Source organism: Engystomops pustulosus, chromosome 3 (assembly GCF_040894005.1).
Source record: "Engystomops pustulosus chromosome 3, aEngPut4.maternal, whole genome shotgun sequence".
In the NCBI taxonomy this organism is placed as follows: domain Eukaryota; kingdom Metazoa; phylum Chordata; class Amphibia; order Anura; family Leptodactylidae; genus Engystomops; species Engystomops pustulosus.
The window spans coordinates 75,981,118-75,993,491 of record NC_092413.1 but is presented as its reverse complement, the minus strand read 5'-3'; the positions used below and the strand labels follow the sequence as shown (position 1 = coordinate 75,993,491).

The 12,374-nt window shown below is 43.1% G+C and overlaps 1 protein-coding gene and 1 long non-coding RNA gene across 3 annotated transcripts in view; one reads left to right on the top strand and one right to left on the bottom strand.

Annotated features, from left to right (window-relative positions):
- Positions 1–649: 649 nt before the first annotated feature.
- On the bottom strand, positions 650–1,391 carry LOC140121485 (uncharacterized). Its single transcript, XR_011854114.1, has 2 exons — positions 1,207–1,391; positions 650–928 (listed from the first exon to the last, which is right to left on the bottom strand). It is a non-coding gene; the product is annotated as an uncharacterized lncRNA (long non-coding RNA).
- The window catches only part of TSNAX (translin associated factor X), a 60,890-nt gene continuing 49,794 nt past the window's right edge, over positions 1,279–12,374 (top strand). Inside the window, exons 1-2 of one of the 2 annotated variants that reach the window (XM_072141122.1) lie at positions 1,279–1,491; positions 2,618–2,706. In XM_072141122.1, coding sequence (XP_071997223.1) covers positions 2,679–2,706 — 28 coding nt within the window. In that variant the 5' untranslated portion in view covers positions 1,279–1,491; positions 2,618–2,678. The remainder of the gene's footprint in view (positions 1,492–2,617; positions 2,707–12,374) is intronic. The other variant, XM_072141123.1, reaches the window with a different exon arrangement.

Genomic DNA, 12,374 nt, shown 5'->3' with positions numbered 1-12,374 from the left:
AGGCCAAGCATTATTAAGAAAAGGGCAAAGGAAGTTTACCCTTCTGTCCGGCACCACCGTGCCAGATTTATGAATAGTGTCAGCACTATTCACAAATCTGGTGAGCATGCCGTCTGCACTAAAATGAGTGCACCATTTTACTTTTGGTGCACTTATTTTGACGGGAATACAACACATTTCTGCCAGACTCCAGTCATAAATGTGGTGCACATTGTGCACCGGAACACAAATTCTGCCAGACATGTGTGTATGTGCCACAAAAGTGTTGGAAAAGCTTCTTAAATACATGCACAGCTTCCAGGCAGGATCCACCAAACAATGTGGCAGCAGCAAGTGCAATCACTTCAAGAACTTAAACGGCTCATGTACGTAAAAAACATAAAGACACCATGATGAAAAATTTTTGTAGAGATATTTATTAGCAGTTCATATATAAAGTCGAGCAAAAAGAAAAGCCAAAAAAGCTCATAAAACACACAATAAAATATTTTAGTTTCAATATTTACTTACCACCTTAGTGCTGTATAATAAGATTTTAAATAATATATATATATATATTTTAATTTAGATAAATAATATTCAGCTGAGCCCCTCCAGCAGAGGTCAGCGGAGACCAGAAACTCCATGCTGGACCAGAGATGAAGACTAAAGTATTAGCGCTTTTATTTTTACACCATCAGAGGCCACTAACAAAGATAAAAAAAAACCCCAACCTTCAAACCATCACAAATGTAACTGAGGGTAAAGCACTGGGGTGGGTGCAGGCTGGTTCAGCTTGGGCTCCTACCCTGGTAATGCTGCTGCTTCATTATATCTGGTGACTGCAATATGTCATTTTGCATTTTCAGCATTCTTTAAAAAATAAAAAAAACTTTCTGTAATAATTCCATAAATCAAAAATTCCTCATCTTCAATGCAGCCCACTGATCTGAAAGTAAAATATAAAAAAAAGATCATAGAAGTAACAAAATAATTACACTAATTTATGGGAACAACCATAGCCCCTCCTTACACAGCTTGCACCCCCACATCCCCCTCCATGGCACGCACAGCCTGCAAATCCACATCCCCCTGCACCCCCACATGGCACGCAGAGTCTGCACCCCCGCACACACAGCCTGCAGCACAACAGATTCCCCCCACCGGGCAGACACAGCCTTCACCCCCACATCCCCCCTCCACATCCTCCCATGGCACAGAGCTTACCTTTCCCCTCAGCAGCACATAGAAAGCGCCTTAGATCTCCATGCTTCCTGTGAATTGTAGAGTTGCTCCTTCAACACTAGAGTCTGGTCACATGGTCATGACGTCAAGGTAGCGTCTACCTTGCGGAGAACAGGCAGCAGCTTCTCTTCCGGTCACGTGACCCGATTATGTCTGAGGCTCCTTACGGAGTATCGTACTTAGCCATTGCCACTTAGAATTAGAATCAGAGTCTTATAGACTTTACATTGAGGTGGGAAGTGTATGTCTACACGAAAATGAAGGAAGGTAGGTAAATTTATTGTGTGCATCGTTCCTCAGGTTTGGTTCATGATATCATTCGAGTGAGAGGCTTCTTGTTTAGATGACTATGTCTGTGATGTCGTGAGCTGAAACAAAAATGAAAGTCTAGTCGAATGTTTCTTTATATCACATTTAAAATTTCTAAAATGTTCTAGAGGAAGATTGATGAACGTATGCTTTTTCCGCTGCACTATAGTTATTCCTGCTTATGTTCTGCTTTAACAGAGGCAGAAAATACCAACTGGTTCAAATTTGTTGATGGCAGTTGTGGGCAAGATTAGTGTTGTTATACAGGTGTTATACATATGCACTAAGACTAGGATGTAATTATTTCTTTAATATGAGTCCCTATGGCAGTGGTGGCGAACCTATGGCACGGGTGCCAGAGGTGGCACTCAGAGCCCTCTATATGGGCACCCTTGCCATCACCCCAGGGCAGGGTTCGCCATACAGGACTCAAGGCCTCTTGCCGTCCCAGGCAGCCCAGGACCCTAGAAGGAAGCTACAATGATAATTCAAACTTTTTCTCCTTCTTTCTACTGTATTGTTGTCCTCAAGTGCCAATACAATTTAAACCTGTGACACGGGTTTAGGTTGTAGATTGGGCACTCGGTGTCTGAAAGGTTTGCCATCACTGCCCTATGGGTTCACCTGTACATGTTCAGCTAATCTGGCTGATCACTGCAGTTTCTAGGTCATTTGGAGAACAGGTCAAGTATCAGATAAGACCCCCCCTCCCCTTAGGCCGGCGCCACACAGGGCGCTTTGTCTGCGCTTGCAAACGCAAACGCAGACAAAGTCGCGCCCACCGGGGCGGGCCTCGGCCCGATCGCATCGGCGTTTCTATGGAAACGCCTGCGATCGGGAACGAGCCGCCGGTGTTTTGCGTTAATTTAACGCGAAACACCGGCGGCTCGTTCCCGATCGCAGGCGTTTCCATAGAAACGCCGATGCGATCGGGCCGAGGCCCGCCCGGTGGGCGCGACTTTGTCTGCGTTTGCAAGCGCAGACAAAGCGCCCTGTGTGGCGCCGGCCTTACCCACATAAATGATGCTGACAGGATTAATAATTATGCTATATATTTACATGACGTTTTGCCCTTATTTCTAAGGATAGGTACGGTGGATTCCAGACGTATTCTTACAACGGAGGGCAGCAGCATATCCCATTGTATGCCTATACATCAGAGACTGATTATAGGTGAGGTTCCGGGGATGCACGCCCCAGGGCCCCCACATCTTGCTCCCAGGTTGGGCCCCTACCAGATGAGACACGTGGCATGAACCACTGACGCTACTAGATAGTGATCTGACTGCATCGGCACTGCTGCAGCATATCGCTCCCAGTCAGGCACAGTATGCCACATGCATTCTTCCCCCCTAGTATGTTACAAGTCCCAGCCAGTAAGTTACGAGCCGTCTCTGGCTTGAGCAATGTGCTTCGGTGGTGCTGCACCGCATCGCTCTAAGCCAAGGACGGTCAGCATGCAGTGAAAAAGGCAGCTACGCAGCATTACCTTGCTGCCACATCCATTCATCTTCCCTAGTACATCACAAGTCGCAGACAGTAAGATATGAGCTGTCTCTGTCTTAAGGAAGGTGCATTGGCAGTACTGAAGCGCATTGCTCCAGGCCATAGACAAGTTGCAGTGACAAAGCTAGCTACACTCCACCGATGCCATACCGCCACACGCATACCTCCCAGTGCCACCCTGGTACACCGTGAGTTCTAGACAGTCCACTAGCTCGCAATGACAATACAGCATGTGCACACCTTCCAAGCTAGTCCCTGCTATGACTGACAGTTTACGTCAGTGACATGACAAGCTTGCACTAGGTGAGAACTATGTTAGTATTTCATTTGGGGCTGTATATTGATTTTACTGTGTTACTGGGCAGGGGGGTAGATGTATATATTTATATATGTTTTACTAGGGAGGTGGCGGCTGTTTAATAGATGCATTACTGGGGGGTGGGCGGCAGCTATTTATAGATGGTGAGCAGGAGGATGTGTATGTATGCTACATACATTGGGGCCCCCACCAACCTTATGTGGGCATTCACATTTGCCACATGTGAACTTTTCTTCAATTGGATGCTATTAAAAAAATGTTCCTGTGTTGAGATAATTTCTCATTAATGTAGCCATGTTGTCCCTTAGAAACCAGATAGCTTCCTCAGATACGACCACCACACACTCTAGTAGTGGACATGTATTACTCAGTACTCCCTGGCCACCTGGATTCAGTAATTACCATAGGACGGCTGCTGACATGTAGAAACTCCTGGACATTTCATATACAAAAACCTTTTGTTTCTTTGGGCTATCCCTCCAGCAGAGGTGGCCGTATCCAAGGACACAGTCTTGTTTCTAAGGGACCATATGGGTACATTTATGAGAAATTATGTTCACCCAGGTAAATTTTTTTAATAACATCTAATTGAAGAAATATATATCTCAGATTAATCAAACTGAATGTTTATGCCCAGATGAGTAAACCCCTTTAATCCAGGTCTGCCATACAGTGTGATACGTCCTTTTGTTCCATCCAATCCCCTGAAAACTAGAAGTGGAGGAAAACATTGGCAGCATCCTGGGATTGTCAATGTTCAGGGCGTATCCCACAGTGATGTCACTGTCATTGTCATTGTTATAAATATGCAAAGCATATAGGCCTGGTGCTTTCCTGACAAAGTATACTGAATGAAGATGAAAAATGAGATATGAATTTAGATAGCTACTTTTCCACTAGCACATTTGGCACCGAGTATTGTGGGCAATAACCAAACAGAGCCCACACCACAAAAAACAGAAATAAATCACAAAGTGTATTCCGAAACACCTAATTTTAACAAAAAAAACTAGGAAAAACTATAGACTTGAGTATAAGCAGGGCGCCGGGGGGGATGCATTGGTCACAGCCCCCCCCCCTGTATATAGCCTGTAGTCACCCCCCCCCCCCCAAGTGTATAGATGGTGACACCGCTGGTGTTGAGCCTGCAGCCCCTGCCCTCCCCAGCCTATAAGGAAACCAAAAAAATGTGTACTCACCTTCCGATGCCCCTCCGGCAGTTCCTCTTCCATACGTCGGCTCTGTGTTCCTGCACAGTCTGTCGCACGTACCATGACGTTAGCCGCTCGCTGACATGATAGTGTGTGCTGATGTCGGCGTGAGGCTGACAACATAATACATGCGACTGACGGAGCCGATGTATCAAAGAGGACCTGCCCGGGGGTCGTGGGAAGGTGAATACACTTTTTTTTTAAAATAAAATAGGCTCGAGTATAAGCCAAGTTAAAAAACTCAGCTTGTGCTCGAGTATATAAAGTATGTTACCTAGTCTGATGGTGCGACCAAACGTTCAGTTTTTCAAATGCCGTTTTTGATGCCCAAACCGGGAATGATGAAAAAGTAGGAGGAGTAGCACCTTGCAATTATTTGTCTCAACCTATTATCATCCACACCTGCTTTTGGCTTCAAAAACTGCATTTGCAAAACTGAATGTGTGGATGCACCCTAACATTAAACTATTAACCCCTTCGGGATGCGGTCCATTTTTCAAATCCGCCCTGTGCCACTAAGTGCTTATAGCTTTCGAACGCTATGAGATATCCAGGGGATTTTGAGATTGTTTGTTTTCTCGTGACACATTTTTCTTCAAATTAGTTTGAAAATTTGGATGAAATCTTTTGTGTTTAGTTATGAAAAAAACCTAAACTTTATTTTCAGTTCTAAATTCTCTACTTTTAATGTAGATAGTCATAGCACCCAAATAAATTCATAACTTACATTTCCCAAATGTCTGCTTTATGTTGCCATGGTTTTTTAACCCCTAGGCGCACCAGGGCGTTATAGTACGTCCCGGTGGCTAGATACTTAGCGCACCAGGACGCACTATAACGTCCTGCTTCTGGCACAGGCGTGCATGACCGCGGCGTGCAAGGGTCTTCCCCCTATGGATCGGTTTCCCATGCCGCTTACCGGGGGATCCGATCCTCTTCTGGGCAGCTCCGAGAACTGGCATGAGCTCCGGAGCTGCCCGCTCTCCCTGCCAGTCAGACCCCTTCCGGGTCTGACTGTAAACTGTTTGACCATGCGCGACTCGGGTCGGCTTATACTCGAGTATATACGGTAAGTATGTCCACACATTCCAAACAATTCAATATAGTAAACACAAGGACAGATGGATCTAGAGTAACAATACAAATTTTATTACAAAAGCAATAGATATAGAATAACAAAGACAAGACACATATGAAGTTAAAAACACTAAGGCCGGCGGCACATGTGGCGCTTTGAATCTGTTTTTGGGACATTTTGAGCAGTCCAGTAACTGGTTAAGGACCGGGCCCTTTCCTGTTTTTTCATTTCCATTTTTCACTCCCCACCTTCAAAAATCTATAATTTTTTTTATTTTTACACGTAAAGAGCTGTGTGATGGCTTGTTTTCTGCGTAACAAATTGCACTTCATAGTGATGGTATTGAATATTCCATGCCATGTACTCGGAAACTGGAAAAAAATTCCAAATGCAGTGAAAATGGTGAAAAAACGCATTTGCGCCATTTTCTTGTGGGCTTGGATATTAAGTTTTTCACTGTGCGGCCCAAATGACATGTCTACTTTATTCTTTGGGTTGGTACGATTACGGGATAACAAATTTATAAAGGTTTTATAATGTTTTCATACATTGACAAAAATAAAAACCTCCTGTACAAAAATTATTTTTTTTATTTTGCCAACTTCTGGCGCTAATAACTTTTTTATACTTTGGTGTACGGAGCTGTGGGTGGTGCGAAATTTGATAATATTTTCAATGATCTCATTTTTAGGACTGTACGACCTTTTGATCACTTTTTATAGATTTTTTAATATTTTTCAAAATGGCAAAAAAGTGCCATTTTCGACTTTGGGCGCTATTTTCCGATACAGGGTTAAACACATTGAAAAACCGTTAATATATTTTGATTTTCGGATGCGTCGATACCTAATCTGTTTATGATTTTTACTGTTTATTTATATTTATGTCAGTTCTAGGGAAAGGGGGGTAATTTGAATTTTAGGTTTTTTTTATTATAACTTTTTTTAATTTTTCTTTTTACTATTTTTCAGACTCCCTAGGGTACTTTAACCCTAGGTTGTCTGATCGATCCTATCATATACTGCCATACTACAGTATGGCAGTATATGGGGATTTTCCTCCTCATTCATTACAATGTGCTATCAGCACATTGTAATGAAGGGGTTAAAACGAAATAGCCTCGGGTCTTCGAAAGACCCGGGGCTACCAGGCAAGATGGCGGCACCCATGCGCCGCTATCTTTTTGAGGCTGCTGGCAGCTTTGTCGGCAGCCATCGCTGTGTTAATATGCATATGCAATATGCAGCAAAGACTTACCGGCTATGGAGAGGGCTCAGCCCGTGAGCCCTCTCCATGCAGCGCGACCCGACCGCCACAGTGAATACACGGCGGGCTGTCGCGAACCAGTTAAAAACCGCATGTGTTTTTGAAAAACGCATGCTTTTTTGAAAACCGCATTCGTTTTTGACCAGTTTTACCAATGATCTTAATTAAAACGGGTCAAAAAACAGATGCGTGTTCAAAAACCGCATGCGTTTTTTAAAAGGGCTGCTTAAAAACGGCCCAAAAACTGATTCGAAATGCCACATCACACGTTCCGCTAGGCCTCCATCATAACGCACCGCTAGCGCACAGGTAGTGGTCCTCGGCCCGAACGCACGTGCTTTTCCTTAAAAAAGTACACCATGTAGGTGTAGCCGGCTCCCATGGGAGAGAGGCCACCCTACGGTCCCTAGCTCAATCTGCCCACCAGTGCAAATGACCATGAATGCGTGGCAAAGTGTAAACAAATACGTGGCTAATGTAAACACGTAAATGTCGCTGATGCACACAATCTGCCCTACTAATACAATACCCAACTGGGTTATCCTCATAAGTCCGAGTAAAAAGGAGGGGAGACGGAGAACTTAGATTAAAAGAATTTAGATTCCATTTTTTCAAATTTTTTGGAAAATCACCAAAACCAGTATTAAAATGGACCTGCTCAACTTTTAATTGACTGTGAGAGGCCTAAATAATAGCTAGACTCATAACCTCAATGTATGAAAAAGCACTTTTAAGAACTTTTTAGGTGTTTTTTTTTTTTAGGGGTTAAAACAAAATGGAGGTGCGGTCTACAAATTGTAATATTTTTTGACAATACACTCGTTTTGGGTGGAAAATTAAACATTTGCAATGGATTACCGTATATACTCGTGTATAAGCCGAGTTTTTCAGCACAAAAAATGTGCTGAAAAACCTCACCTTGGCTTATACACAGAGTCAATAAAAAATAAACTTATAAGCTCACCCTCCAGCGGCCCCGATGTCGGTGTGGCCGGCGCATACTGAGACATAATCAGCGACCGCATCATATTATGCGCCGGCCGGCAGATGACATGGCTGCGTCTATGCTGGCTGTTACAGAAGGCCGAAGAAAGAAGGGGCTACCGGGGCCAGGCTGGCTGCATGCTACCGGGGCCAGGCTGGCTATATACTGGGACAGGGCTGTGACCAATGCATTTGAGTCAATAGGTTTTCCAGTTTTTGGTGATAAAATTAGGGGCCTCAGCTTATACTCGGGTCAGCTTATACTCGAGTATACGGTAAATGAAAAAAGGCTCCACAAAGTTTGATACCCAATTTCTCCCGAGTGCACCGATACCCCATATGCGGTGGTATCCTGCTGTATGGGCGCACGGCCAGGTGTAGAATGGAAGGAGCGCCATCCAGAGCTTTGTCTAATTGTACGGCTATAATTTTTTTTTTTCTTTTTTTAATGTGGACCTATAGGGGCTTATTTTTTTTGCCTCGTGAGATTTTCTGGTACGTGATTTATTTATTTTTTTGGGGCTGTTTACCGTACCATAAAAATAGTATATTATTTTTATTCTATGGGTCGCTACGATTAAATATCTCATTTATATAGATTTTTTTTTTTTAAATTTTTACCCCATTTTTACTGAATAAAAAGTAATTTGGCGAAAATGTAAATTTTAGCATCACGACTTTCATATGCATAACTTTTTTATTTTTCGGCTGGCAAATTTGAAAGGCTTATTTTTTGTGTTGTTCTTTTTAGTGGTCTTCTTTTAGAGAGCGTGACTTTTTTAAATCACTTTTTACTGCATTTTTTTTTAAAGGGTATTAAAAATTATCTTTTTTTGGAGTTATTTTTTACAGAGTTCACTGTGCGGTTCCAATAACCATTCTGTTTTATTTTGCAGATTGTCACGGACGCAGCGGTACCAAATATTTTGGGGTTTTGTGTATTTTATTAAATTTTACTGGCTAAAAACTAATTTGGAGAAAATCTTGTTCATTTTAGCATCACCATCTTTTCATATGCGTAACTTTTTTCTTTCTATTGGTCTTATTTTAGAGTGTTAATTTTTTTATCACTTTTTAGAGCATTTTTTTTAAAGGTATTAATTAAAAATTATCTTCGGAATGTTTTAGGGTTTTTTTTCCTGGCGTTTGCCGAGCAGGTCCAGTAACGATTCTGTTTTATCAAACAGATTGTTACGGACGCAGCAATACCAAATATGTATTGTGTGATTTTATGGGAAAGTGACATTTTAGGGGCTTATATTTTTATTTATTTTTAATTTATTCTAATGTTTAGTGTTTTTAACTTTTTTTACTTCTTCAAACTTGAACATGAACAGCTCTGATCGCTGGTTCAAGTCCAATACACTGCTATACAATACTTATTCATTGTAGTGGAGTGTAAACTGTTTAAGCATGCAGACGCATGTGCAGACAGTTTACACTCCGACCCGGAAGTGGTCTGACTGCTGGGAACAACGGGCAGCCCCGGGGCACTTGGCAGACCTCGGGGCTACCCAGAAGTGGATTCCCCAGTAAGCAGCACTGGGGATCCAATCCATAGGGGGAAGACCCTTACACGCCATGTGTCTCCTCCGATTGCGGGTGTTAGAGTGCGGTTTCAGCTGTAATATACAGCTGACAGCCGCTGCTTCTGGTGCTGGCTCCGTTTGTGAGCCAGTGCCAGAAGCAGGACGTTATAGAACGCCCCTGTGCTGGAAGTATCTTCCCACAGGGACATGCTATAACGTCCTGGGTTAACCCCTCACATTTGGTTGTACCAATAACAAATTTACTGAGTGTATATAGAGATACAGAAAGCACAGGAGAAATCCCTACTGGTTACATCGAGTGACTGCAGGTGACACGCTCTCCATTTGGCCCGGCATAACCACATCTGATGTTCCTCATTGTCTCTACATCTTGGTTCCCTGACAGTGTTACCCCTAACAATCTGCCCTAAATACTGTAAGGCAGCGCTCACACGTTGGTCTTGCATTTAAACAAAACCAGGTGCTTGGTACCAATCACATATGTTTCTCTGGAAAACATATGATATCAAACTATCTAGTGCCACGTGTGAACACATCCCCCTTCCCTTAGCTGCTATTCTGTTTCCTCCTCACCTCACAGATGCAGCTCTGTGCATTACTTTCCCCTGCCGGTCCCGGGAGGCTTGTTCTCCCGGAGGCTAGGACCTGCAGGGGAAAGTAATGCACTTTTCTCATCCCGATAGGACACAGATTTGATGATGAGAGAGGGGAGGATGCCCGGGCAGCAGGACAAATGACCATGAGAGACCCGGGGCTCTGGCCAAAAGATCTGGGGATCTTTTGACCTTGCGACGCCTCTGCTGGTCAGTGTCTAGAAGGGTCATGTAACCCTACGTTTGGCTGCTTAGAAAGCATTTCTCCCTATGCCTCCTCAGCAGCACCACAGGAAGATTCCCCCTCCCCCAGTGACAGAAAACAAAAGGACTGGAACCCTTTAAATGTAGCCTTTTGCCCCTCCTCAACACTCACCAGTTTTTGTTTCCTGTCCCTCGGGATGGATGGAACCCAGCGGCGATCCACCCTGAAGAGGGTCGGTTTTGACGGCAAATTCAAAAGTAAAAACGCCAAGTGAGCCTGCAGCAGTGCTACTCTTAGTAGCTAGACTTCAGCTGTGTTGGGTTAATGTAATAGTGTTGTTCCTCTCTATATGCTGTGCTACGCTTCTGATCGACATTATGTCTGGTCCCCTCCTCTATGTGAGCTCATGGGAAAAAATGGTTATGATCCCAATGTTTAATCTTATGGTTGTTTCTTTCATCTGTACCTTATAGGCACCTAAGCCTGAAAAATTTTGCAAAAAGTCATCATTTTCCTTGTTTAAGAAACCGTTATGCAAAAAGTGAAAGGTGGTTAAAGAGGACCTGTCACCTCTAAAAACTGCACTAAAGTAAGCAGCTCCTAGTGCTACAACAGACATCGCAGTGTTACACTGATAGCATTTTTGGAAACCTCCAATAACGCTAGCAAACACTGCAGCGCTGTACAATAGAAAACCTTGGACCGCCCTCCTACTCCATAGGCCGGCGGTGACTGCTGAGCTTTTCACGGGAGTCACCGCCCCTAATCCCGCTCCCTCATGAATATGCCCGACTGTTTACAGCACGGTCTGGCATTTTCTATTGTACAGCGCTGCAGTGTTTGTTAGGTTTCCGATAACTCTACCAGGGTAACATTGCAGCGTCTGTTGTAGCCCTAGGAGCTGCTTACTTCAATTCTTAGAGGTGACAGGTCCTCTTTAATGAAGATTCTACATTCTTGCTATCTAGTGTTGAGATTTGAATTAAAAAATTAACAAATATGGTTGACAAAAAGAGAACACATGCTAATGAGCGCCTTCTACCTCTAGAATGCCAATAACACCTGTACCTTCTACTCCACAACCTGTGGTCAAGGAAGAAGGTCAAATTTCTCATGTGGACTCAGATGACGGTTCTGGGAAACCTCTTTGTACGCCCAAAGATATGGATTCTTTACTTAACCCATTAACGACCTCGCCCTTTTTTGTTTTGCATTTCCATTTTTCACTGTCCACCATCAAAAATCTATAACTTTTTTTTTTATTTTTACATTTAAATCGCTCTCTGATGGCTTGTTTTCTGCGTAACAAATTGCAGTAAAATTGGTGAAAAATCGCATTAGCACCATTTCCTTGTGGGCTTGGATTTTACGGCTTTCACTGTGCGCCCCAAATGACATGACTACTTTATTCTTTGGGTCGGTGTGATCGGGGGATGACAAATTTGTGTAGGTTTTATAATGTTTTCATACATTTTCAAAAATTAAAACCTGTACAATTTTTTTTCCTGATTTTTGCCATCTTTGCACAGAGCTGTGAGTGGTGTCATTTGGGTGGTGTCATTTTTTTTTTATATATCCGTTCTAGGGAAAAGGGGTGATTTGAATTTTTGGGTTTTTTTAAATTATATATTTTTTTTACATTTTTTTTTTTTTTAATTTTTACGATCTTTCAGAATGAATGATTGATAAATGGTTGTCTGAATGATCCTACCATCTAATGCTGTACAGTATATGGGGATTTTCCTCATTCATTACAATGTGCGAATCGCAGATTGTAATCCATAGGTTAAATCCAGACCCGAGGCTTTCATGGCAACCGATCGAGGTCCAGCCATGACTTCATGGGGAGCGATGATCTTTAACAAGATGGCACCGATCGGGGGTGTTATCGATAAATGTTTGCTGCAAAGTGTATGCAGCAAATACTTACCGGCTATAGAGAGCGCTCAGCCCATGAGCCTTTTATAAGTACCCGCAGCCGTCACGTGCCATACTATTACAGCGCACGTTGGGAAGGGGTTAAATCCCTGAGAGCTACGATGATAAGTAAAAGAAACCTTGTCTATCCGGATCAGATGTTTTCCCGGTACACAAAAATATAGACGCATTCCTTAACCCTTTAACGCTCT